Below are 25,804 nucleotides of genomic sequence, written 5' to 3'. Positions count from 1 at the left end.
TGAGAAAATTGAGGCCCAGAGAAGTAACTCTATCAAGGTCACCCAGCAATGCCAATTAAGTGGCAGGTGTCCCTCCCTGCATGTCTCCAAGACACCCTTGCTCCTGTGCTCTGTGTGAACTGCTGTGTATCACAATGGCCTTAGCTTTATCACGGTTGATAAACATTATCCACAGCAACCGTAATCTCATCGTTTCTTCAGCTGCTTTGGGGGTAATATTGGCTATAAAAAAGGACTTCCGTATAAATTACTTTTGCCTTTTGTGACCAAAATACATGGCAAAAACAACTCTGGAGGAATTACTTTGGTTTAGGGCAATGGTTCTCAACCTTCCTAATGCCGTGACCCTTTAAAACAGCTCCTCATGTTGTGGTGACCCCCAACCATAACATTATTTTCATCTCTACTTCGGAACTGTAATTTTTTGCCACTGTTATGAATTGTGATGTAAATATTCGTGTTTTCCGATGGTCTTTGGGTGGGTCATGACTCGCTGCTTGAGAACTGTTGGCTTGGGGATTCCGCTGATTACAGACAGGAAAGGGGGGCAGAGCGGTTCTGTCCACAGCAGTGGGGATGTTCACACTCGAGTGGCTGAAGTTAAGGGACAGGCTGTGACCTTCAGAGACCCACCACTGGGGAATGACTGCTGCCAGCTAGACCATGGCCTCTGAGAATAGATAGCATTCGAACCCCAAGCCTGTGGGGGACATCATACATTCAAAGCATCACACTGTCTAATGGGCTTCTTATTAGAAATTAGTGGCAGAGGATGTTTGCGTTTATGAAGAAAACAAATGCTTCTGTTTGTGCAGGCAGAAATAATGATACTAGGTGTCCTTTTCACCTTCATTCGTAGGCAGCTAGCTCTGTGGGTGATGCACTGTCCCATTACATTTTAGTGTGAAATCAGCCCTCTTGCTCTCTACATAATTTTGGTCATGTTCTGAGGTAGTAATTGGGCTTTGCAAAGTTAATAATTTGTTTTGCAATTTTGATTTTTTTTCTTTTGTGCATGAGTGTTTTGCCTGCATGTGTGCCTGTGGAACATTTGCATGCAGGTGCCTGTGGAGGCCAGAGGAGGGTGTGACATCACCTAGAACTGGACTTACAGATGGTGGTTGGGAGCTGCTGTGAGTGTATGGGTGCACGTGCGTGTGCGCGTGCGCGTGTGTGTGTGTTTGTGTGTGTATGTGCCTGTGCGTGTATGTGCCTGTGTGTGTGCACGCGTGTGTATGTGTGTGCGCACACGTGTGTATGTGTGTGTATGTATATGAGTGTGTGTGCGTGTATGTGCCTGTGCATGTATGTGCCTGTGTGTGTGCATGTGCCTATGTGTGTGTGTGCGTGTGTATGTGTGTGTGCATGTGTGTTTATGTGTGTGTGCGTGTGTGTATGTGCCTGTGTGTGTGCATGTGTATGTGTGTATGTGTGCATGTATGTGCCTGTGCGTGTATGTGCCTGTGTGTGTGCATGTGCCTATGTATGTGTGTGCGTGTGTATGTGTGCCTGTGTGTATGTGCATGTGTGTGTGCATGTGTGTGCGTGTGTGTGTGCGTGTATGTGTATGTGCCTGTGTGTGTGCATGTGTATGTGTGTATGTGTGCATGTATGTGCCTGTGCGTGTATGTGCCTGTGTGTGTGCATGTGCCTATGTGTGTGTGTGCCTGTGTGTATGTGCATGTGTGTGTGCGCATATGTATGTGTGTGCGTGTGTGTGCGTGTGCACACGCACATGCTAGGATTCAGTCTTCCTAAGTCCTCTAGAAGAATGGCTAACACTCTTAACCACTGAGCTATCTATCTCTCCAGCTCGTTGATTATTCTTTTGCAGAAGTCTTTTTAAAGAGGACAGAGAGACAAATATTAAATAAGATTAACAATCAGTGTATGCTCCGAGAATAACTTATAAACCCAGTTTAAATAGGACACTAGATTTAACAAAAGGCGTTGGAGGGAATGGCCTCAAAGCCTCTGGCTTACCTCTGACTCAGAAGCAGAATGGAGAGGCAGTTGGTGAGTTCTGACCTGGTCAGTCACACCTTGTATTTCACTGTTTGATGAGAGTTGATGGTTCACATTAAACCTTTGCCAAAGCCCAGAGATCAGGCCCTAGAACGGTGGCTTTGCATGTGCGTCTAAACCTCTGTGCCAAGCCTGTCTGGTACGATGTTTACTCTTTGTACAAAGAAGGAAGCCAAGCACTGAAAAAGCCAGGAACTAGTTTAAAGCTCCTGGCTCCTTGGGTCCAAGTTATTGGTTCCTTTTGTGTCCACTCATAAGGATCAAGGTTCAAAGGAAGGCTTATGTACATGCCAGCTTTCCATCATCTTCCCGACTGCGCTCTTGGGCAAGTCTATTACCAGCTTTCTCTGATCTGCCTTCTCCTGAGCCCTTGCTCTAAGGTGGCTCAAACCCCCCTACTGGCCCAGACATTAACACTCCTTGTTTGGAAAACTTTTTGAAGCTCAAGTAAAATACAGTCAGTTGTCATTATTCGTGGTAGTTACATCCTATAAAATGACACTGAATTAGTGACTATGGAATCATTTCTCTTAAGGGAACTACAGTAAGAGGTTCCCAATAGCCTCTCCCATCCTTTGTCATCCGATCACTATTACATAGCCTGGTTTTATGTGCTATGCCTGGTTTTTATGCCTTCTGTCTAAAGGCATCTCATCTCATACAGACTGTTGACTCGTTAACGTTAAACTCAGAGCCAACAGCACTTTAGCATGAGCCTGGGCAGAGCTTGTATGCTTTATGTACTTTAACTGCTGGGCACATCCCAGCCTCCTGGAGCTTAGGAACACTGGAAGGACTGTCAGCGCTATTCTGAAGAGTCTTCTGAACAGGAAACTCAGCAAAACACACAGTACCGAACAGGCCTTGGAAAGGACACATGTGTGGTATGAGAGCAGGAACAAGGTTGGATGTTGTCCTGACCATCTACACCATGTGTTAGTTGACTAAACTTCTCCGCAACGCAGCCCACAGAGCAGATGGATGCTCTGGAGTGGGTATGGAATGGCTTGCTTGATTTCTGATCTGTGTGGCCAGTACTGTTCCTAAGTAGAGAAGTTACTATTGCTCATCTGATGCAGCTCTTTAGCCAGTTCTAGTTTGTTGTGGTGAACTCTGGTCCAGTCCGTCTTCTCTGACCCCTGCACTCACCATAATCTTTTATAATCATTGCTGTACTCTTAGATTATCCCTCTTAGATCTCAGCTGTGAGAGGAGATGATCCAAGTATTCTCGTGGGTCCAACTCATTTCCTTCAGCATGGTGTTCTCTAGTTCTAGCCGTTGGGTGGCTAATGACAGGATTTCATTCTTTTTTATGATTGAATAATACTCCATTGTTCCTGTAAAGAAGATACTTTCGCTATTTACTCATGTGTTGATGGGTACCTGGGATGATTCTACATAGGTATTATGTAAATGTAAATGTGAGTGTGCAAACATGCCTTGGAATGTTGATTTCATATCTGTCTCTCTCTATATATATATACATATATTACATCTATGTATACATATATATGTACACACATATACATACACACACACAAACATACTAGCTAGATCACATAGTAGGTCCATTTTTGGTTTTTTGAGAAACCACCATATTGTTTTCTATAACGCTATTCATTTACATTCCTACCAGAAGTGTCTTAGTTCCTTTTCTCCACATCCACACCAGCATTTTTTACTTGCTTTTTAAAATATAGTATCTATTCTAACTGGGCTGAGACAGCATCTGACTGTATTTTGATTTGGAGTTCCCTGATGACCAGTATTACTGAAAACTTTCCATATATTTCTTGGCCTTTTGTATTTCTTTCTGAGGAGGGTCTCTTCCTACCACCTGCCCATTTATAATTGGATCACTCTGACAGGTGACCAGTGGCCAGGCACTTTCTCCTAGTCTACAGGATGTCTCCATCGCTCCATTGAGTTTCGAGCTGTGTAATTTGATATGACTCCATGCCATTTGCTTTCATTGTCTGTGCATGTGGGATCCTACGTAGGAAACCATTGTCTCCAAACGGTGTCTTGCAACCTTCCTCTTCCTATTTGGGTGTTTTTAGGGTTTGGGGGTTTTATGTTCACGTTGCTGCTGCATTTTGAGTTGCCATTTATAAGTCATGGGATAAAGGGGTGCAGTTTCAATCCGGCATGCGGATATCCAGTTTCTAGCATTCTTGCCCTTTCTCTGACGTTTGTGTACAGTGCCTTTGTCCAGAACTACTTGCCTGTAGAAGTGTAGGCTTAGTTCTAGGTTCTCTCCTCTCTTCCATTGGTCTATGTGCCTCTTGCTTGTTCCAGTGCCGTGCTGTTTTATTTACCGTGGCTCTGTAGTAGATACTAAAATTAAGTATGGGTAGCATGGACATTTAACAGTGTTAATTATTCAAATCTGTGAATTCAGAGAGCTTCTGATTTTGTTGGTGTATCTCCTCTAATTTCTTTCCTGAGGGGTTTGTAATTTTCATCTTAAAGGTCTTTTAGCTCCTCCTTCATTCCTCCCTTTTTGATAATCATTCTTAATGGGATTGCTTCCGTGATTCCTTTCTCAATATATGTGCTTTTTAGTATGTGGGAAAACTACCTGTTTTTATATGTTGATTTTTTTTTTATATCCTGCTATTTTGCTAAATTACTTCTAACACTCTTCTGAGAGAGACTTAATTTATATATAGTCATATATGCAGACAGGGAAATTTGACTTCTTTCCTTCTTACTTGTATGAGTTCAGTTTTTGCTGCCCTAGTGGGTCTGAACTTTCTAGCCTGTACCTCAGAAAAGCAACCAGAGTGAACACTTGACTTCCTCCTGATCGTAATGCAGGTACTTTGGCTTCCCCCCATTCACAACGATATTACCATAGATTCATCATAGGTCTTCAGCATTCTAGGAACAGTTCTTCTAGAATTAACCTGTTCATGCTTCCTTATCATGAAGGAATTTTTAATTTCATGAGACGCTTTTTTGCATGTCTTGAGATGGTCATATGATCGTTAACCTTCATCTTTTAATTGATGGATTGTGTTTATAAATTTGCGTATGTTGAACCATCCTTGCATCCTTGGGATAAAATCAACTCGATCATGGACCTTGGTCGTCTCTGATTTTATTCGAGTGGGTCTTTTTTTTCTAATTTATTGTTTTAGGTAAAGATTTTATGTCTAGTTGTCTAAGTTGTGGTCCTTTTGCTCGACTGGATGGTAACCATGATCTGGCAAAGAAAAGCTCCTCAGTTCTCGCCTTTGGCAGCTTTCGATTCCTCGGTGTTTGGTGTGAAGGCAGCAGCAAGTAGGGCCTCTAGTGTTCCAGCTCTTGTAGGTGCTGAGGTACCAGAATCTTCTCCCAGCGAGTGCTACAGCTCTGGAGGGCAGGGATGTAGGGGTGGGAGTGTGTGCACTTCTAGAAAGTTAGGATTCCACAGTCTGACAGTGACCATCATTCCAGCATCGGCTGGGTTTAAGTATCAAGATAAACCAACCATAGACAATGGCTCTCAGCAGCTTACGATCCTAAAGAGTTGGGATTTCCCAGGTCTTGACAGCAGCCAGTGCTATAGGTCTCAAACCTGAGTTCCCAACACTATTGGTGATTGGAGGCTGACAGCCTTCTGGAACTCTTTCAGCTAACAATCTCTGCCGCTTTTCTTCTCAGGTCCATTGTGGCTTCTCACCCTTTGACCTTATCCCTTTGCCCCCCTCACCTTCTCCTGTCATCCCCTTCATCTTGTCTTCCTGTCCTAATCATTGTCCCAAGCTGTCTTTTGTTGCTATAGCTCCTGCTGTATCTGCTGTCACTGTTACAGCTGCTTCTCCCCCTCTTCTGAGATTGTCAAAACCACGAGACACTGTCAAGCTCTCCTTGGCCTTCGCACTTCTCCCTCCTGGCCCACTCTCTACAGCCCAGCCTCGTCTGTAGCTGTCAAAGGTCTCCTTACTGCCTGAGCCGGGGGTGAATGGTTCTAGAGCTCACTGACTCCAAGGTTGGACCTACAGTCTGAGGCCGCAGACCTGACTTCGTTTATAGCAGTGGTTCTCAACCTGTGGGTCTCGACCCCTTTGGAGGCAGAATGGCCCTTTCATAGAGGTCATCTATGACCATCAGAAAACACAGATATCCGTATTATGATTTGTAACAGTAGCAAAATTTATACAGTAGCCACAAAAAAAATAATTTTATGGTTGGGAGTCACCACAACGTGAAAAAACTTTATTAAAGGGTCTCAGCATTAGGAAGGTTGAGAACCACAGGTCTATAATGACCAACCCAGAACTGGAATAGTTAAAGTAGGTTATTTTTCTTTGACTATGATTTTTGACTGTTAAGACCATTTAATTTCTTGGGCATTCACTCCAGAAACTAATCATTACCTTTAAGTCTTTTAAATTATTCCCCAAGGAGCCATCCTGATATAGTTCCTATGTCTCGCTACATGGTTGAAAAGTAACTTTAGGCAGCGGTAAGATGGCTCACATAGTACAGGTGCTTGCCACCAAGCCTGATGACCTGAGTTCCAATCTCTTAGATCCACATGGTGTAAGAGAATTAACTTCTGCAAGTTGTCCTCTGACCACCACACATACGGCTATGCCTTAAGCAGGCCCTGCCCCCCCCCCCGAGATCTAATAAAATAGCTTTTGATACAATATACCCGTGACTCTCCATCTATTCAAAGTAACACAGCTGAGCCAGGAGACTCAGCTTAGAAGCCATCATTAGAACAGTGAGTGACTTCAGATATGTCACAGAGTGAGTGTACAGAATGCAGTCATTTCCATGTTAAAGTAATTAGAGAATAAAATGGTGACAGGAAATACATCACAGTGGCAGAAGATACATAGAAAATGCCCACAAACTTACTTGATAAGATGATAGGATGTAAAAGAAAAAAAAAAAACCATTGTGAAACTTCATCAAAGGTTTTAGATAAGGATGAATTTTGAATAAAATGTGTGCCAAATGGAGTCTGTAGTTGGGGTAGCCCTGCGTAACTCAGATGGTCCCAAGTCGCTGAGAGTTGCTGGCCCAATTGTTTCTTTAATAGCTCACTAATAGTTTTATCCCTTATGTTGCAGGACATCACTTGCTTCTTCAAAGACCGCTAAGCATTTCTAGAAATGACTAAGGGGGGCTGGAGAGATGGCTCAGCCGTTAAAGGCTAGGCTCACAACCAAATATATAAGAAATGACTAAGGGGCTTATGTTCCCCTTGATCAAAATTAACCATAGTTATTTTCTGTTCTCTTATTACTTGATCATCTATATATTCATCCACTCTCTACTTACTAGATGTTTACTGAGTGCTTACCATGTCCTAAGTACCCCACAGTTGCCCACTACCCACTGTTTATGGCTGCCTGCAGGGGGTTGCCTCTGGAAGTCACTCTTGGCTCAGAACATGATCTTTTGTCTCATACTGCCCCTGAGAAACACTAGTAGCAGTTGACCATTTTATGCAAGATTTATCCTGAGGGTTCAAGGATGCTCTTCATGGATGAGCACAGTGGGAGAGGGTACGCAGATGTACCTGTGAGTAAAGATAGCATAAAACAGGAGTGGAGGAAAACTAATGTTCATGGGCATCCCCCGAGGGCCTTTCTCATGCCATCCCTATGTTTCAGCCTCACCTCCCAGCATATCTCTTACTGTCTCCCATTTATCCCAGCAGACTCGGCCATTTCTGGACCTCCTCTGTAACCCATCTTCCCTAACTCTAATGTTCAGATGCTTAAGTCTCCTTATTTGGTTTTAACTAAAGGCAATTTAATTATCTCCGTCTCCTCTTCTTTCTTTGTCTCTTACTCTTTGGGGTATGGGGTCTTTATTGCTTAACTGAGGACATCATTGAGGTATCGTGTTCCTCTAAAGAGAACTTCTTACCCTTGGAAGACATTTTGTTGTTCACAGCAACGTACTTTAACATATTTTCCTTTCTCCTTACCACAACTGGAATTTTGAAGATTCCAAATCTTTTCTAAGCAAATAGGAGAGATCTCCAACTATTATTATCCCCATATTCCTTTAATATAATCACTAATTTCTTTACTGTAAACACCAATAAGGCACATTTAGAAAAGAATAATAGAAAAGTAACTGTACTGTTTAACATACACACTGCTCCAGTGGTAGAATAAGAAAACAGAAATTGAAGGTATCACAAAGTCAGAAACTTGTCTAAGAATAGAAAAGCACAGGACAAATAGAGAGAACAAGAAGCTGGCAAAGGTCTTGATAACCATGGGAGATGGGCGAAAGTGAGCAGCATTCTTGTTACTCTGTTTCTGAAGGCAGGATGGGGGAAAGCTCAAAAGCACTATGCTAAGTGAAGAGACAGGTGCACATGCCGTGCATCATGTGATCCTGTTTACACAGACCATCCCGAAAAGGCAAGTAGAGAGGGACAGCCAGCAGAGTAGTGGTTATCAGAGAAGCTCACAAATGCCCAATAGTGAGTAGTGGCTTTATACAAGGATGGAATGTTCTGGAATAGGTAGTGATGGTCAAGCAGCTTTTTAAAAAATGTACAGCTTGAGACTTTCATACATGCATATAATATGGGTTGGTCAAGTCCACTCCGACCCCCTCTACTGTAGCTCCTCCCTGTCCCTACCAGCACTTTTCCTCCCCAGGGAGTAAACACCTCTTTAAATCCACAACAACCACTTAGTACCGCCAATGTCTGCATATGTGTAAGCCCAGCCTCTGGAGCATGGACAACCTGTCAGGTTGGACACTGAAGGACACTGACTCTCCATTCCCCAGAAGTCTTCTGTTGCTGGGGCTGGATTTTGCAAGCCCTTTCCTGTATGCGCTGCTGTTTGAGCTGGCTGTGAGTCTCCATATCAGTCACCACCTACTGCCAAAGGGACCTTCTCTGATAGGGGTTCACCAGCTAGTTGTGCACGGTAAAGGCAGAATTTTATGATATACCAGTTATGTCTCAATCTTAACAGATACTAATGCAAGATAGTTCTACTTGGGATGTTAGAAGAAAATGAAAACCTGGCTGGTAGAGAATGACCAAAGAATATAAATTCTAGCTTTTTAAGATAAATGACATTAAGTACAAATTACGGCAATGGGGTGGAATATTTATTTACAAGGAAGCATGAAAAGAAATTCTGAGTTTCCATTCTTGGGTAGGATATGGTCTAAATGGCTCTTCTGTGGTACTGGTCCTGAAGAGAGCATTTATACCTTCCCTAAAGCTCTACGCTATGTCCTTGCATGGTTCACGTCTGGGAACTTCTCTTGAGTAAATATTTGCCACTTAAATAGCAGGTAGTAAAATCTTGTTGACACAGCCACACGCTTCCTCTGCTAGGGAGGAAAGTCTGAGGGCGTAGTACGTGAAACAGAGCCACGTGGAGTGCACACACAGACCGGAGAGATGCTCAGCCCGGAGTCTGAACAGTTAGCTCATGCTGGCGGGATGATGTGATTCAAGACTTCCTGGTTCTTCTTATTTATATTCCAGTATTTTCCAAACACTTCATAATAATACCCTTTATAATAATAAAAAAGTGTCTCTGTCTTTTCTTCCTTTTGAATGTTCTTCATTCATTTTATTATCTTTGTTTGAAACAAGGTCCTGATACGTACCTAAGGCTAACCTTGAACTCTCCCTTCTCCTTCCTGTCTTCTGAGTGTCAGAATTACAGGTGTGTGCCCAGCTAATGAATTTGTTTTGCATCCTACATTTTCCAGTGTGAGGAAGCTCACGGGTTCTTGTTTTGGTTTAATGAATCCCTCGGTAGGAATAAGCTTACAAAACACAAAACTCCTGTTCTTCTCTTATGACTACAGCAGTGGGTCTCAACCTTCTGAATGCTGCAACCCTTTAATACAGCTCCTCGTGTTGTGGTGACCCCCCCCAACCGTAAAATTATTTTTGTTGCTACTTCATTACCTGTGTTTTCCAATGGTCTGAGGCGACATCTGTAAAAGGATTCTTCAACCCCAGAGGGGTCTCTACCCACAGGTTGAGAACCACTGGACTAGAGTCACCCATTCTATAAAAAGCCCTTAAAGCCAGGATGTTTCTCTCTGCCCAAAGAGGTTGTCTTTGGGTCGGGGTAGAGGGTGTTATATGGCCTGGGAATTTGGTCGAAGGGTCAGTGGTAACTGTAATAACACACAATTCATAAATTACAAATTAAACTGTTTTTAAGAGTTTTCTATTGGAGATAAAGCTATGTATGTGCTCAGGTTCTAATTCGGTATTTATGACCCCTGATGTAACAATGTCTTCTCCCATTTTCCTAGGCAGAATCATGAATAAACTGGAGGACAAGCAGGACCAGATGATACCATGAAGAGAAGTTTACAGGCCCTCTATTGCCAACTGTTAAGTAAGTTCACACCGCACTCGTCCTTTACGGGAGCGTGCCGAGCTCATCACTTCTCGAGCTTCGGGATCTTTGTGGGAGAACACCGGAATTGAGTCATTCTCCCTCTCCTTAATCTAGATAAGCCACCATACCTCAGGTCGCTCTCTAGACCCCATCATAATTCTCGTGGGACTTGAGTATCATTAATTCAAAATGCACAAGAAAAACGCATTTGTTCTTTGTTCCATAAGGTGTTACTGTGTGACCTTGTATCGATGTCCCCTGGGAAGGACGTGCTAAATTGTATTTTCTCACGTTTTGTCACATGGAACCCGATAGGCGTTGGGGACCGCATAGCCTTCGACTTGGAATGTCGTGTGGTTATGCGGGATTCTCTGCAAGTGGTTTAAGTGTGGCCTCTTGGTTTTGTGGCAGCGTATGATGTGCTGGACGATGACTTTCTCCTGTGCTTTTGGGTTGCGGCATAAAGAACCATTGTGATGGTACTCGGGATGGGCGTTGCTACTGACTGGAAAGTAAGACCAGCTCCATGCTCAGGTGCTCCAGACAACCCACTTGGCACAACAGACATGGGCCGCTTTGAGTCAGAGCCCATCGTGTCTGGGTAGCCTGGTGAGGAGGCAGATGGAAGATGGGTCTTTTCCTGGGCCAAGGGGCACCTGATTTTTGCTGAGAGAATAAAATAAATCAAACCAAATCGATTGAGATGCAAATCACTAGGCAGTCGGCCCGCAGAATTTCCGACTCAGGTTGGATTGTTGTAGAACGTGCAAAGCACTTCACCTACCCACAGTCCGGGGCCAGACGTTTTAATTGGCTGCTTCTGCTGAATTCTAATCCCAGAAAGTCATAAGGCTAGTGTAGCCTGCTGGAAAGTTGCCAGGCTTCCTGGGGACCCTCTTCTGTTCTTTTTCTGTATGTTCTGTGGGACCGTAGGGTGGCCTGCTGGCTTGCCTCTTCGTTTTTTAATGATAAGCTTATTTGTTAGAGAGGGGGCTTTACAGTTGAAGAGGCATGTTATAAAGAAAGGATTAAGTCTACCTTGATGGGCAAGGAGACTATGAAAGATAAACAGCCTCCTCCCACTCACCCCCCAATACATGCATACATATACACCACATCTCAAAGAAGGAGAGGTAAGCTTCATTGTAGGAGAACTGAGCCGTGGCAAAACAGCGTAGCAGATTTGAATGGCAGAGAAATGTTTGAGGAATCACGTATGCCCCCCAGTCTGCACATATTTTAAAGCCATGTGTTATCTGAAAGGCATTGGGGAAATTATTCTACTCCTCATAGTTAGGCCTAATGTCATACAGTGTCCATTCTTTTAAACTGAGCACCATAAAAGCTGGAGGGGGTTAAACATCACCTGGACAGCTACAGGCACCAGTGGTCCTTGCTTGGAAGGATGCTGAGAGACTCAAACAGCATAAGGCGACCCTTTGGTAGTTAGGGGATAGGTCATAACCATCACTAAACCTCCCAAATTATTGGCATGCATGATAACTCATATACGCTGTTGGTACCCAGTTGTAAAGTTATGCATATATTAGTATTATCCATGAACAAAATGTCTGCCTTGTCAAAATCAACTGCATTATGGAAATCAGGAGTTCTGTTGGGCATGACAGCTTTCACCTCTAAGCCCAGCACTTGGGTGGCTGAGGCAGGGGGAATTACAAATCTGAGGCTAGTCTGGGCTAATAGGAAGATCCTGTCCAAAGATAATGGGGATGGGGGAGAGGAGAAGAGGGAGGTGGGGGGAGGGGAAGAGAAAGAGAGAGAGAGAGAGAGAGAGAGAGAGAGAGAGAGAGAGAGAGAATGAGAATACATATCTAAAAGGATAATGGAAATATTGATATAAAAGCCACCTTTTTTGTCAAAAAATGACTTGTTGGTGCTGGAGAGATGGCCCAGCATTTAAGAGCACTCTTAACTGCTCTTCCGAGGTCCTGAGTTCAATTCCCAGCAACCACATGGTGGCTCACAACCATCTGTAATGAGATCTGATGCCCTTCTCTGGCGTGTCTGAAGACAATGACGGTGTACTCACATACATGAAATAATTCTTTTTTTAAAAAAAATGACTTGTTTTACCGAAAGTGTTGCTAATATGCAATGATATGTGTATATGTGCACGTGTGTTTGTAGGTGCTCTTGCCTGAGCGAGCGTGTGCTTCCCTCTATGTGAGCAGTGTTGGGTGAGGTGTAGAGGTCAACTTCCAGCATCTTCCTACCCACTCACTCTTTTAATACAAGATCTCTCAGAGAACCTGGAGTTTGCCACTACAGCTGGACTGGCCTGCCAGAGAGCACCCAGGGTCCTCTTGTCTCTGCCTTCACAGCTCTGGGGTTACAGGTGTGTGCTACCATGCATGGCTCTTACATGAGTGTCAGGGATCCTCATGCATCTACAAGTAATCCAGTCTAGAGCTTGGAACATAACAGGACTCCACAAATATTTAACTTTAGGATCCCTCTCCATAAAAATCTAAGATGTCATTAATATAAGATGCACTGTTATTTCATGAACCACTAAGACAAAAATGTTGTTTAAGCTTTCACTTGCTGTCAGTTACATCTCGCACTGTAGAAGCATGTGCCTGGGTAACCTGCGTAATTAACAGCTAGAGTGCGGCTAACTGGGTAATGTAGTCCTCAAGTTTTTACTGCTCGGTTCTCCTCAAGGACCCAGTCTCAGCAAACCCATCTATAGTGCAAGTTTCCACTGCTGCTGAGTCCTTTGAAAGCTAAAGAGAAGCTAGAGGAACTGAGACATCACAAACTGAAGTTGGCCCACGTATTCTGTCTTCATGGTTTGTTTCTCCTGACAAATGAGGGGAAATTTTCCCTAAATTAAAGAGGGGGAACTGAAGTAAATTGGAACTGACAGTGTTTAGATCCAAACAAATATTGAGTCTGCATCTTGCCTTTCAGTTGTTACAGGCAGTCCTGCAGCTCCTGAGGGGCATTTAGGAGTCTCCTCCTTGCCACTGACACTGTGGTCCCAACCTCCATGGAATGTGGCAGTGTCAGACTTTGGATAAAGAATGCGCAAGTTCAATCCTGGCCCTTCTAAATCATTGGAACCAATTCTTGTTTCAAAACATAGCAATTTGAGTTTGCTTTCCATGGCTTAACAGCTGCTGGACTGTCTTCCCTAGGCTTTACCCAGCAGCTGTGATGTGAAACTGTGCTGGAACTTGATATAATATTTCTTCCTTACTGCACACTGAGTGGCTGTTTGCTTGCTTGCTTATTTTTTCAAATCAAAAATTGGAAGCTGGATTTTTTTTCTTTCATGAAAAGGTTTGCAAATACTCTCTAGGGGTGTAGATCTTTGAAATCTCTGAAGTCATTCACACACATCTGAGGCAGAAATACTTTCAAACGTGACCTTAGCCCAGAAAGTGTAAGCATACAGTCTTTAGAATGCCTTTTACATTTTAGGTTGTGATTCTTAAATTTGCACAAGTAAACAATTCCTTTGGCCAATAAATTCTTACTGAGATATTCCCATTGTGAGCAATGTCAGTAAAGACGGAAGAATAACATTTCAAAGAAACTCAGTTTTGTGGCTTTGAATATCCTACATTGTAGGATTGCCAGGGAATGTCTGTGAGGGAGATTGTGCTCATGTTTAGGAAAACCATTGGCTCTTAGAAAGAAATCTCGTTTTCTTCTAAACTATGCAGAAGGAGCGAATGTAGGGTTAGGATGTAAAGGGTGTACTCCGAGCTCCTCTTTCCTCTGAGCAGTTGTACAGCTTCGTAAAGTAATTCCTCAACTGTGGTGCCCAGATGAATAATAAAATATCCACCGTGATGTGTGTTCATGAGAGGATAAAGGAGATGGGTATAAAAACACCAGTGTTGCGAAATGCCCTTCAGATGTGACTGTTGCTTTATTAGTAATTAGTCATGTTTAGTAAATAACATTTACTTCCTTAGCAACCCTATTTTAAGGAAAAGAGCAGAATGGTCTTCATTACTCTGCCCAAATGCTGATGCAGGGGGTCCACTTCGCTCTACATAAAGTGCATGAACTGAGTGCTGTATGGATATACTTGTTTGAAAGGACAGGTTAAAATTCCAGAATCATTTTTTTTCTGAAAAGGAGAAGGTTAAGTAGTTTTTTGGATGTTTGGGGGCAGGGAGGTGGCGTTGATTAACCAAAAATGATACTCTTGCTATCAATTCTGTATTCATTTGTAATTAATCTCGGAATTTTCAGAGACATGAGTCACTGGCTTTTCTGATGTATGGCAGGGATTGGAGATTCTTCAGGCCAGAACCCAGGAAGCTTCTAAACCCAAGACCACGGCCTCTGCAGCCTTTGCACCCAGCAACCTCCCTCCCTATCCCTGACTCCCCTTGAGTCACTTTTTTTTTTTTTGTTCTTTTTTTTCCGGAGCTGGGGACTGAACCCAGGGCCTTGTGCTTCCTAGGTAAGCGCTCTACCACTGAGCTAAATCCCCAGCCCCTTGAGTCACTTTCATAGGCAACCCTTTTCCTTTTGGCTCCTCCTCCCTGGGGCAGTTCAGAAGCCCCTCCCCTCCTGGGGCTGGTCCTCTGCCTGCTGCAGGTCTCCTGTCAGTTCCTCACAGGCGAACTTGGCTTTGCCTAGCTGTACCCCCCAGAGCATTACCAAGAGCTGTGGCTTGGAGAGTTACCCAGATAGCAGACCAGAATCTTCCTGGGTACCTGCTAGAGGACACCGCTGAGTTCCTATTTGTAGTCCAAAGGTAAATGAGAAGGGAGGACTGGATGCTCTGAAGGGGAGGACCACACAGATGTGGTAATGACCAAGATTGCAGCTGCTCTCCTAAAGATCTCTGTGAAGTGTAACCAGCCCCCCACCCTGAGAGAAAGCCAGAGTAACAGGCAGCTTTCCTGTCTGAATGCATGGAGTCCCCTCATCACCGCTAAGCAGTTCTCACCAGGACAAAGGAGAATTCCTGAGGAGAAAGGATGCTTGGATAAATAGTCACCTCATTTCATGTGTGATATGCTTGTTTTGACCAGAAGTGCGTTAAACAATTGAATATCAATCAATCAATCAATCAGTCAGTCAGTCAGTCAGTCACAGGGCTGGAGAGATGGCTCAGTGGTTAAGAGCACTGACTGCTCTTCCAGAGGTCCTGAGTTCAAATCCCAGCAACCCCATAACAGTTCACAGCTGTCTGTAACTCCAGTTCCAGGGGACCTGATACCCTCACACAAACATACGTGGAGGTAAAACACCAATGCACGTAATAAACACACACAGTAACTTGCTTAAATGGGCCAATTCAAGGACGTCATCTGTAAAAACTATCTGCTAGTTCACTTGGTCTGATGTTGTCATACAGGGCGGTGTGAATCCAGAAAGGAGTCTATGGCTCGGCTTATTAAAAAGGGTCTTGGGAATAACCCACAGAGCTATGGGGAGTGGGTCTGGGGAGGGCAGGAAGCCCAGCAACAGCGGAGTTTGTCCGCCCCACACACAGATCACACTTTGGGTAACCTCCTCTGGGGCGTGGGGGGAGCTGGAGTCTATATTCCTGGGTACATCTGTCACCAGCTGAGCAAGGGGAGGCTATACCAGTACTGTCAGAAGTTCTCTCCTTACCATCATCATTACCTCTTGCCCTTCTCTCATTTCTCTGGCAATAAATTTGGTAAGAGATCACATGTCAGCCAGCAATTGGTGAGCAGAGGCAGGCAGATCTCTGACCAACCTGGTCTACAGAGGAGGTTCCACGACAGCTAGGGGGTATACAGATAAACCCTGTGTGTGTGTGTGTGTGTGTGTGTGTGTGTGTGTGTGTGTGTGAGAGAGAGAGAGAGAGGTAGAGAGAGAGACAGATAGAGAGAGAGACAGAAAGACAGAGAGAGAGACAGAGAGACAGAGACAGAGAGACAGAGACAGAGAGACAGAGGGAGACAGAGAGACAGAGAGACAGAGAGAGACAGAGAGACAGAGATCACATCTTCCATTGCTGAGACCTGATATCATCAGGTTGAAGGGTCCTCCAGAGCAGTGGAGTGGCAGGCGAAGGGTTAATGATTAAGCAGTGTGCTGTGCACTCCTTGGCCAGAGATGTAGTTGAAATCGCCCCGGGTATAACACCCCTACTTTATTAAATTGAAGCAATGATTGTGACCAGGCATTTTATTCTTTTATTCCTTCCCCGTGAGACCAACGTTTCTCTAGCGATGCCATCTCCTGTGTGAGAAGAGTCTCTTTGGTTGGTGGTGTTGGGGATGAACACAGGATCTTGCACATGCCAAGCAAGCATTTTGCCCTGGAGCTACACACTTATCGTTATTAGCCATGATCATCTTTATCATCTTTATTATTATTTGTAGGGCTGGGGGTCGAAGCAAAGGCCTTGTACATGGCAGACAGGTGTTTGGAATCATCACTAATCTTAGAATCCAAATTTCTCCCCAGTCAATGGATGCTTTACATGGTTCTAGAGCCAGTGAGACGGTAAAGGTGTTTGCTGCCAAGCTTGACAACCTGTGTTCAGTTCCTGGGACATACATGGCAAGAGAGGACACACTCTCAGAAGTCTTCTAGCCTCAACATACATGGCAAGAACACACACACACACACACACACACACACACACACCAAATTAATGTAATAAAAATATAAATCATGAACTATGAAACTTAGAAAGTTGTTTATAGATTTCTAAGGCAGTTACAGCATATATATAAATGAAGAGGGAAATGAATAGCTGTGCAGATGTTCCCATGAGGAAGTATTGATAGACACACACCCGTATGTATCCAATAAGGAATCCAGAAAATAGCTTCTATGCTCCACAACACTGAGATGGCTGTCAGGTCGTTTACTTTTGGGAAAGCAGAGGACAGAAGAAAGGAAAGTGTTAGGAGATGATGCTGTTGAATCTCAACAGGCATTAGTGGCCAGGGCGGGGCCCTTTTCTCTCATCTTCTGGAAGGAGCTTTATTCTTTAACTCCTATGGAAATCATGTGCTCTCACAGCCACAAGGAAGACCCTCTAGTAATGGCTGCTCCATTTAGCAAATAAAGATACTGTGTCCATCCCGATCAGAATGGCTATGTCCCAGGCCAGACTGATGTGAGGGGGGAGATTAAGTGCCTCGGAGGCAGAGTGTGGCTGAGAGTCCTGTCATCCCACTCCCATCTGATGCACAGACTCACTGGCTTTCTTTCCTTTCGCTAGTGCTTCAGCCCGTGCTCTGTGTGGGGCTTTGGGAGGCAGTCACTCATCCAGCCTGGCTTCCCGTCCCCGCTGTTCAGACTCAGCCCCACAACCCACCATGCCACCATGTAGTCTCTCTGTCACATTTCCCACAAGTTCTGTATGACACACAGTTACCTGATGCTTCTCTTGACTGGATCTGCTGTCCACTTACACGTCCCTCTGGACTGTCAGCTAAAGGCCAGCACGAGCTGTTTTCAGCCTACAAGAATGTCTGGCTCTTGAGTTTCCCCGCCCTCCCACCCAGGACAGGGGCATTAGCAGTGAGATGAACTAGACTGAGGAGCAGTGAGCAGGCTGTTGGATAGTCAGCGAGAACCACAGTCATGATTATATCGCATGTATTCGCAGATACTCAACACCAGGCATGCAGCTCATTTAAATTTTTTCCAGTAGCTACATTTGAAAAAAGTAAATGAAAAGAATTGAGTGGAGCCAAGTCAGAGAGCACATTCTGTTTACTATGATGTGCTGTGTCCCCACGTGGCTCGGTGCCCAGAACCCTGGCTAGGGCAACAAGGGAATGAAGAGCTGAAAGTTGGTTCTTCTGTTCTGTTAGCAACATTTTGGGTCTGTGTCTGTTGCTTCAAACCATTCGTTGTGAAGGACCCTCAAGTCCTCCTACCTTGTATCACTGTGTAAGGAGAGAAGGCTGTATAGGCAGAACCCCTGGCCCTGTATCTACAGCCTGTCAACTTGTCTAACACATGAAGAGAAGAGAGATCATTTTTAGACCTTGTAAGCTATGTTGTTTCATTCTGGTTTATTCTGAAAAGGGCAAAGCCAGGGTCCTGGCAGGTTCATTGGTCACAGTCATCCAGGGCCAAACACAAAATAGCCCTCTAGAAGCATCCTTCAAATGCTAGAAAAGTGAAGGACCAACAGGGGCCACAGGCCTATTCCAGAGGCTTTACACCCACACCATGGAGGTACAGGGGGCTTCTCTGTATAAGAAGATAGATTTCTCAAGTCCCTGAAAGGTCCTGTCCTGAAGAAGTACATTCTTAAGGAAAGGGCTTGATAGGCTCCACCCCTGTCAAGCAAAACCTCTTCATATCAGCCTCTCCTGGTTTTCCTGCTACAAGCTCATTCCACTAACAACTCCAAAAAAAAAAAAAAGTTTTGTGTGTTATATGTGTCCCTTGGGAGAAAAACAAGGGTCAGTGTTATGTTCTGATTCATCGATGTCACGGGCTTTTGTCATGGCTCTAAGTTAATTACCAAATGACCGTTCTCCTCAGTTAAAGGCATTAGCAAGCTAACTCTAATTGTGATGTCCAGGGCCACAGTCCAGATATCCAGGGTGCCTTCCATAGACAGAAGCTGAAGCTTAATGTGGCAGAAATTGCCAAGAGTTGAACCTTCATAGAGAGAGCTCACAGGTAGAGAGGTCTTTCCCACAGGAATGAACTGTCAAGAATGAAATCCTTAGAAGAAAACCTTAGAACCTTTTCTATGACTCCTGGGTAGACCAACAGGTTCCTTTCAGTATCTTTTAGCATGTTATTTTTTATAGACAGTACTGTGTACCTCAGCTGATCTTAAATTCAGGTTATTTCTCCTGTCTTGACTTCCTAGGGGCTAGGATTACAGGCACGTTCCCGACCTAGCTTCTTTTGGGAGGAGGTAGAAGGCGGTGTCTTTTATAGATTAGTCTGACCTCACACTTAGATAAGACTAACCTTGGACTCCTGGTCAGACTGCCCCTATGTCTTTGTTAAGAGTTCTGTTGCTGTGAAGAGACACCATGACCATGGCAACTCTTATAATTAGGGCAGGCTTACAGTTTCAGGAGTTTAGTCCATTATCATCACTGAAGGAAACATGCAGACAGACATGGTGCTGGAGAAGAAGCTGAGAGATCAAGAAGCATCTTGATTTGCAGGCACAGGAAGACATATTGAGCCACTGAGCCTGGACTTGAGCTTCTGGGACCTTTTCAAAGCTCATCCCCACCCCCAGTGACACACTTCCTCCAAAAAAAACCACACCTACTCCAACAAGGCCACCCCTCCTAACAGTGCCACTCCCTAAGAGCCTATGCAGGCCATTTTATTTCAAACCACCACATTCTAGCTCCTGAGTGCTGACATTATACCACATTCAGCTTAGAACCTATCCTGTGTTAGATATGATAGGAATGAAAATACATGAGGCTAAGTATAACTCGGTAACAGAACATTTGCCTGTCATATAATAGAGGTCCTGGGTTCAATTTTCCAGTACAGAATGCATGGAGACATAGCCCTGACCTGAGAGTGCCCAAGCTAGTGGAGAGAGAAGTTTTACAAAAGAACAATAATACAAACATTATTTAATGTTTTCCCTCCTCAGACAGAATGCCTGCTATAGCTTGTGGAAAACTCTAGGATTATAGATGAAAGGTGCACTTTCCACTCTCCAGAAGCCCCGCTGGCAATCAAGAGGACAGGTGAGAATATGAAAGGAAAGAGGCCACATCATAAGATATGGTTAAAAGACATCAGGCCTGTTCACAAGTCCCTTAACTAGTTTTTTTTTTTTTTTTTAAAAAGGCAACATATGGATCCAGTTCCTGGCTCTTCAGTGTATTTTTTAATTGGTTCCAGACTTGGGAAGTATTTTTCCCCCAAACCAACATTATAAGTGACAGGAAAAACCTTTCACACTTAGAAAGCTGTTTACCATCCAATATACACTGACTCATGACGACCCTGGTTACTATTATAGCACCATGTTACTATTAAGGAAATGCAAGCCAGGCATGGTGGCACACAACTGTAATTCCAACACTGACGGTTGGACACAGGGAATCAAGAGTTCGGAGTCATCATCAGCTAGATAAAGAGTTTGAGACCAGTCTGTGATATCTGAGACCCTGTGGCAGGAGATGGAAAAGCACGCCCAAGAAGCCAAGCGTCATGACCAAGCAGAACTAGGAGGACCTTAGACCCATGTTCTCTATCTCCAAGCCTAGTTTCTTCCCATAACCCCACACCCGCCCATATTTCTCGTATCACAGCCCTTGCAAGAGGAAGATTGCACAACCCCTGAAGGAAGCTACCTTTGGCAGCTCCAGCCAGCGAACTCCTCCAGCCTTCCTCCTGCAATCTGCCTCAGCTTATTTTAGCAGCCTGGTGGTTGGTCATGCTGTCCCTACTCCCACCAAACAGCAGGGTAGAAACATTGACTTTGAAGTTAGACATTGGGGGAGGGGCAATATTTGGGAAAGAATTATTGCAACCTAAAGGCATCAGGCTGTTTCTTTTGTAACCATTTTTTAAAATGGTTGTTATTTTTCTTGGTTCACACACTCTGGTTGTGCCATCCTTCTGTCTATATTTTTGGAAATCCTAGATTATTATAGAAACTGTGAAAAGGGATAGGACAAGAAATCTGGCTCCCCGTGTAGCATCCGCTTAGTAATTTCTTGGATTAAATTTGCCTCCATCCAGCCCTCAACAGAGGTCACGCTTGGCCCTGCTGCTGAATGAAGTCCTGTCCTTGTGAGGTGTTGAGGGAGCTCCTGGATGATGGGAGGAGTTTCATGGCGTTTCTGGTTCTCCACCTTATTCAGTTTATTACTGAGACCCTGCTGATACCCAGGACAACCAGCTGACATTCAGAATGTGAAGCTCCCCTTTTGTCCCCTACCTCAGATTTCCTCCTCATTTTCTGTTGAAGAGGCCAATCTTCAACAGAACTTAAAACCCACTGCAAGCACAGCTCAGGGTTTCCTGCTTAGTCTCTACAGATGTCTTCTTCCCCAAAGAGTCTGGTTCACCCATAAGCCCTCTGTACTACAGGCCTTCCCTCCACAGAATGCTCATCCAGAGGAGTGACAGGGAAGCTGACTTGCCTTGACTCTTTGTGTATTGCCTAAGTTCAGACTCCATAACAGAGCTGGTGTTACTGGCACAGACGAAGGTTGAAGGTTCTAGACCCTCCTGGACGTCATGGGTATGATGTCATTGGCCTTCTGTGTGATTGTCTTAGTTAGAGTTTTATTGCTGTCAAGAGACACCATGACCAGGGCAACTCTTATAAAGGAATATGGACCTCCCTCCTCTTCAGAGGGCTGTTGTCCACAGGCCCACAAGGACAAAGGAAGCACAGTCGAAGGACATGGTTGGCTCATGAATATATCAGAAATGACACGCTTTATTAAGGTGAATCGAGGGATATACGTTTTTGGGAAAGGGGTAGGGCTTCCTGGGGTGGGCATGTATGTACCCTTGGCTGGCGTTTAGGGTATGAGGAGTACTTTATCTGCATGGAGAGGCATTCCAGGAATTTCAGTTTCTTGCTGGACAGATTCTTATCTGGAGAAAGGAAACTGAACCTGTGATGTTACCAAGGTGTGTGTGACATTCCTCGGGTGGAGGGTGTGAGATCAGACAGAGAAGAGGACACCCCTCTAAGAAAGCAGATTCCTCCATCTTGCCCCAAGCTCAAGGGAGCTGTCCAGACATGGAGAACGGTGACCTTAAACAGCAAGATCCGACAGAAGAAAACATTTAATGGGGGCTGGGTTACAGTTTGGAGGTTCAGTGCATTATCGTCGTGGCAGGAAGCACGGCAGCATCCAGGCAGACATGGTGCTGGAGAGGGAGATGGGAGTTCTACATCTTGATCCACAGATAGCCTGGAGGAGACTGGAGTGTGTCTCAGACTGGGCTTAGTTTGAACATTTACATTAAACCCCAAAGCCTACCTCCACAGTAGCACCAAGGCCACACCTACTTCAACGAGGCCTCCTAATAGTGCTGTTCTGTGTGGGCCAAGCATTCCATCATGTGAGTCTGTGAGAGCCAAACCTATTCAAACCACCACAGTGGTCTTAGCTCTTCCTCATGCTCAGTGCCCTGCCTCCAATGCCTGTGGCACAGTTCATCATTCCTTTAGTGTAGTATCTGGAAAGCACGCGTGATTTCTTCTCTTCTTTCCTTCCTTCCTATCTATCTTCTTTGCTTTCTAATCTTTTTTAATTTGTCCCTCCAGGAGAAGGTTAATGAGGTTCAGTGAAGGGAAAGAAGTAATGATAAATATTTCACAAAGCTAGGTTTGCTGGCACATACCTGTAATCCCGGTGCCGGGGAAGCCGAGTCAGGAAGACCATGAGTTTCAGGCCATAGCCATAACCTCTCTCAAAAGCAAAGCAAAGGTTTTAAATAAGCTGAGTCCCACATGAAAGAAACCCAGAAAAATAAATTAAGAAACCGTGAAACATCACCAAGTACAGCATTGTTATAAACACATGAGCAGATAGAGATGATTTTGAGCCATCCTCTTGTAGTTAGTTTATTATAATATGGACAGTTTTGGATCACTGTTTTGATTTGCTTTTCAATAAATTTACCATAATAAGTGTCCTCGGAGACCCGCTCACTAGTAGTCTGAAAATGCCAATGGTTGGATATTGGAGGAGTTGCACGTGTCTTGCAAAAGTCCCTTGCTTGGTTGGCCCTTGAGGCTTTCTCAGCTTACTGAAAAATTTGTCACACGTACAGGGTCTGAAACTCAGCAATGTGCGTAAGTATTTGTATCAGAAAAACTCTGGAGCAAGAAACCACACCTTAGAGAGGCGTTTTCAAGTTCAGCAAAAGCACCTAAAGAGAATCTGCCATTGAGTTTTCTGTTGCCATGGCTACTCTGTTGCCATGGCTACTCTGTTGCCATGCAGGTTAGCCCTGAGCATCCTTTTCCTGTAACTGATGACATTTCAGACTGTGGACTCAACTATCAGACTGTGGACTCAGCTATCAGAAGCACCATTTCCTTAAATTCTCTTTTGTTCTAAATACTTTTTTTTAAGGGATAAAGAACTTTTTAAACTGAATAATACAGTTATATGAGTGATTAATGTGCATGCAACAGGAAACTTTATATATAAAAACTATATATATATATATATATATATATATATATTTCAACAAATATGCCTTCTTGGAGTGCCAATACGGTAATCGAGAAACAGAAGCCTCAGTCTCATGAGTATGTATGTATGTAAAACTATTCATATATATTCATACATATATATGAATGACTGTGTTGCTTGGCAAGCCTCTAACACATTATACTCCTGGTGTTAGCCAGTCCACTGGGGCAAACAGCAGTGGTTCATCAGTAGCATTTTTCAGTATGTTACAAATTATCAAATGCGTGTATTAATGGGCATGGTCAGACTTCAGTGTGCCCTGGACCTTTCCAGTTTCTGCAGGGCGTCCTGAATGCAAGTAGAATGGAGTACAGCATCATCATGAACTCTACCTGCAAGGGTGGTAGCCATTTTCTCAACCCTGACACGCTTTGCTTCTCAGTTTCCTTCTTCTCTCTCATCTTGAAGAGCGGGTATTTTTTGTTCGGAGTAATTGGTTTAAACATCATAGAGCACCTTCCTGGAGCAAGAAGCCCTGGGCATTGGTTTGCTTGTTTACTATGAGGACTGTGTAACCCCACTGCGTGATAGTAGGGTGCTGGTGACCTTCCAGGACAGACGTCGGTGCACAGCCAGCATTCTATAACACCGAATCAGATCAGCCAAGATATGCATGCATTCATTCAACAAATCCTCGAATGGCTTTACAGGTTACGTATTAAACCCCAGGTGTGTCTTTGTAAGGCCAAACTGATCGATTCTTAACCTCCAAGAGGATAGTTTCAAAAGTTATCTTTTTCCAAAGCAAAATTTCAAAGGCATTTCTAAGAACTTACTTGAAGCATCAGCAAGAAGATGGGGTCTCTTAAAAAGAGTTGCATGCTAGGCATGGTGGGCACACTTTAATCCAAGTGTCAGAGTGGCAGAGGTAGGGGGAGCCCTGATGAGTTCAAGGCTACCCTGGTCTGCATACTAAGTTCTAGGCCAGACAGAGTAATGTAGGAAGACCATATTAAGAAAGAGAATTTTTAAAGTTTTTAAAGCATAGCACAGCCAACCAGTAGATATTTGTTTTGTTGTTGTTTGGCTTTTGTTTTGTTTTACTTTTTTTTAATTTGTCAGTAGACCATTGGCTGTAAAAACACCAAGACCATCACATCCTAAAATAAGAACAATTCATTTCTTTTACTTAAAAGTTCAATTTTACTCGTTAATAGTGCACATATGTGCCATGGTGTGTCTGAAGGTCAAGGGGACAACTATGGTTGTCCTCTCTAGCTGCCTTGCGGGATCCAACTTGGGTTGTGGGGCCCATGCAGAAACTCCTCAACCTGCTGAGCTATCTCTCCAGCCCACAAAGGTTTACCTCTTACTCACAGTTCCGTATCTGTCTGCCTCTGAGGCGTGCTCCTTCTGAAGCTCCTTCATCTCATCGTCCTACCCTCATCAATGCTTGACCTCCAAGATGGCGGCAGAAAAGGAGGAGATACCATGTTTGTTTCCTCCCTAGCCTTGAAGTGATGTGCTCACATATCTATCTGCCCCACCATGTGGGTCTGATGCCATGGCCCCTCCAGATTTGGGAAGACTGGGGATGTCCGTAGCTCTGTGCCTACTTCCCAAGAACAAATCTATTGAGAGAGAAACACAGATAATGAGTAAAAACCTAGCAATTTCTATGTTCTTCCCATTCACCTAATCTTAAAACCCTAGGTAAAGAGTAACTAAGAAAATAAGACAGGCTGTCCAAGAGTCAAATTTGTCTGACGGCTTGTGGCATGAAGAGAAATTAAGACCACGGACATGTCCCTCAGACACAGCAAGTTCTAATCCGGTTGTCATGGAGCTCCTAAGCACTGTGTCACTACAGAGGCTTCCTGTTACATAGCAGGCTGTCATCATCACCATGTCTCCTGGTGTGGGTGATGAATCCATAAATGAATGATCCAAAACACTTTCATTTTGAGTTTTGACAGACATTTTCTGCAGTCAAGAAGGGAATTGTAAGACATTTCAACTCTGCTGTACTAGAGTGAGGCAAGTGAGAAGTGGAGGGTGGATGGAAATGGAGCCCCTATCTAAAATTATCCATGTCACCTGCTACATAATGCAGGGACCCCACTTACATTGCGGGCTGTGGCAGTGGGTCCTCCTGGAGCGACCTGTCTAGTCAAGAAGACCTGAGTAGAAGAGCATCAGCCAGCACTGCTGGACCTGTATGCTTGCTCAGCTGTGAACTTCCTTTTAGGTTGATGTTAGCTCTGAGCTCTCCTTCTCTTGAACCCATCTGTGAGGAAGTCTTGCATCATAGCAGCTGTTTGTTGGTTCCTGTAGA

General features: G+C 44.2%; 1 protein-coding gene across 17 annotated transcripts in view; it reads left to right on the top strand.

Moving 5' to 3' along the window:
- Positions 1-25,804, top strand: part of Tmem108 (transmembrane protein 108) — a 294,072-nt gene that overhangs the window by 156,761 nt on the left and 111,507 nt on the right. For 11 of the 17 annotated variants that reach the window (XM_008766590.4, XM_063265233.1, XM_039082604.2 and 8 more), the window contains one exon: positions 10,287-10,372. In XM_008766590.4, the coding sequence (XP_008764812.2) occupies positions 10,333-10,372 (40 nt within the window). In that variant the 5' untranslated portion in view covers positions 10,287-10,332. The remainder of the gene's footprint in view (positions 1-10,286; positions 10,373-25,804) is intronic. The other 6 variants (XM_039082601.2, XM_039082589.2, XM_063265234.1 and 3 more) reach the window with 1 other exon arrangement.

The sequence above is a fragment of the Rattus norvegicus genome, chromosome 8 (genome assembly GCF_036323735.1).
Source record: "Rattus norvegicus strain BN/NHsdMcwi chromosome 8, GRCr8, whole genome shotgun sequence".
NCBI lineage: Eukaryota > Metazoa > Chordata > Mammalia > Rodentia > Muridae > Rattus > Rattus norvegicus.
This window is presented reverse-complemented; position numbering and strand designations above follow the sequence as displayed.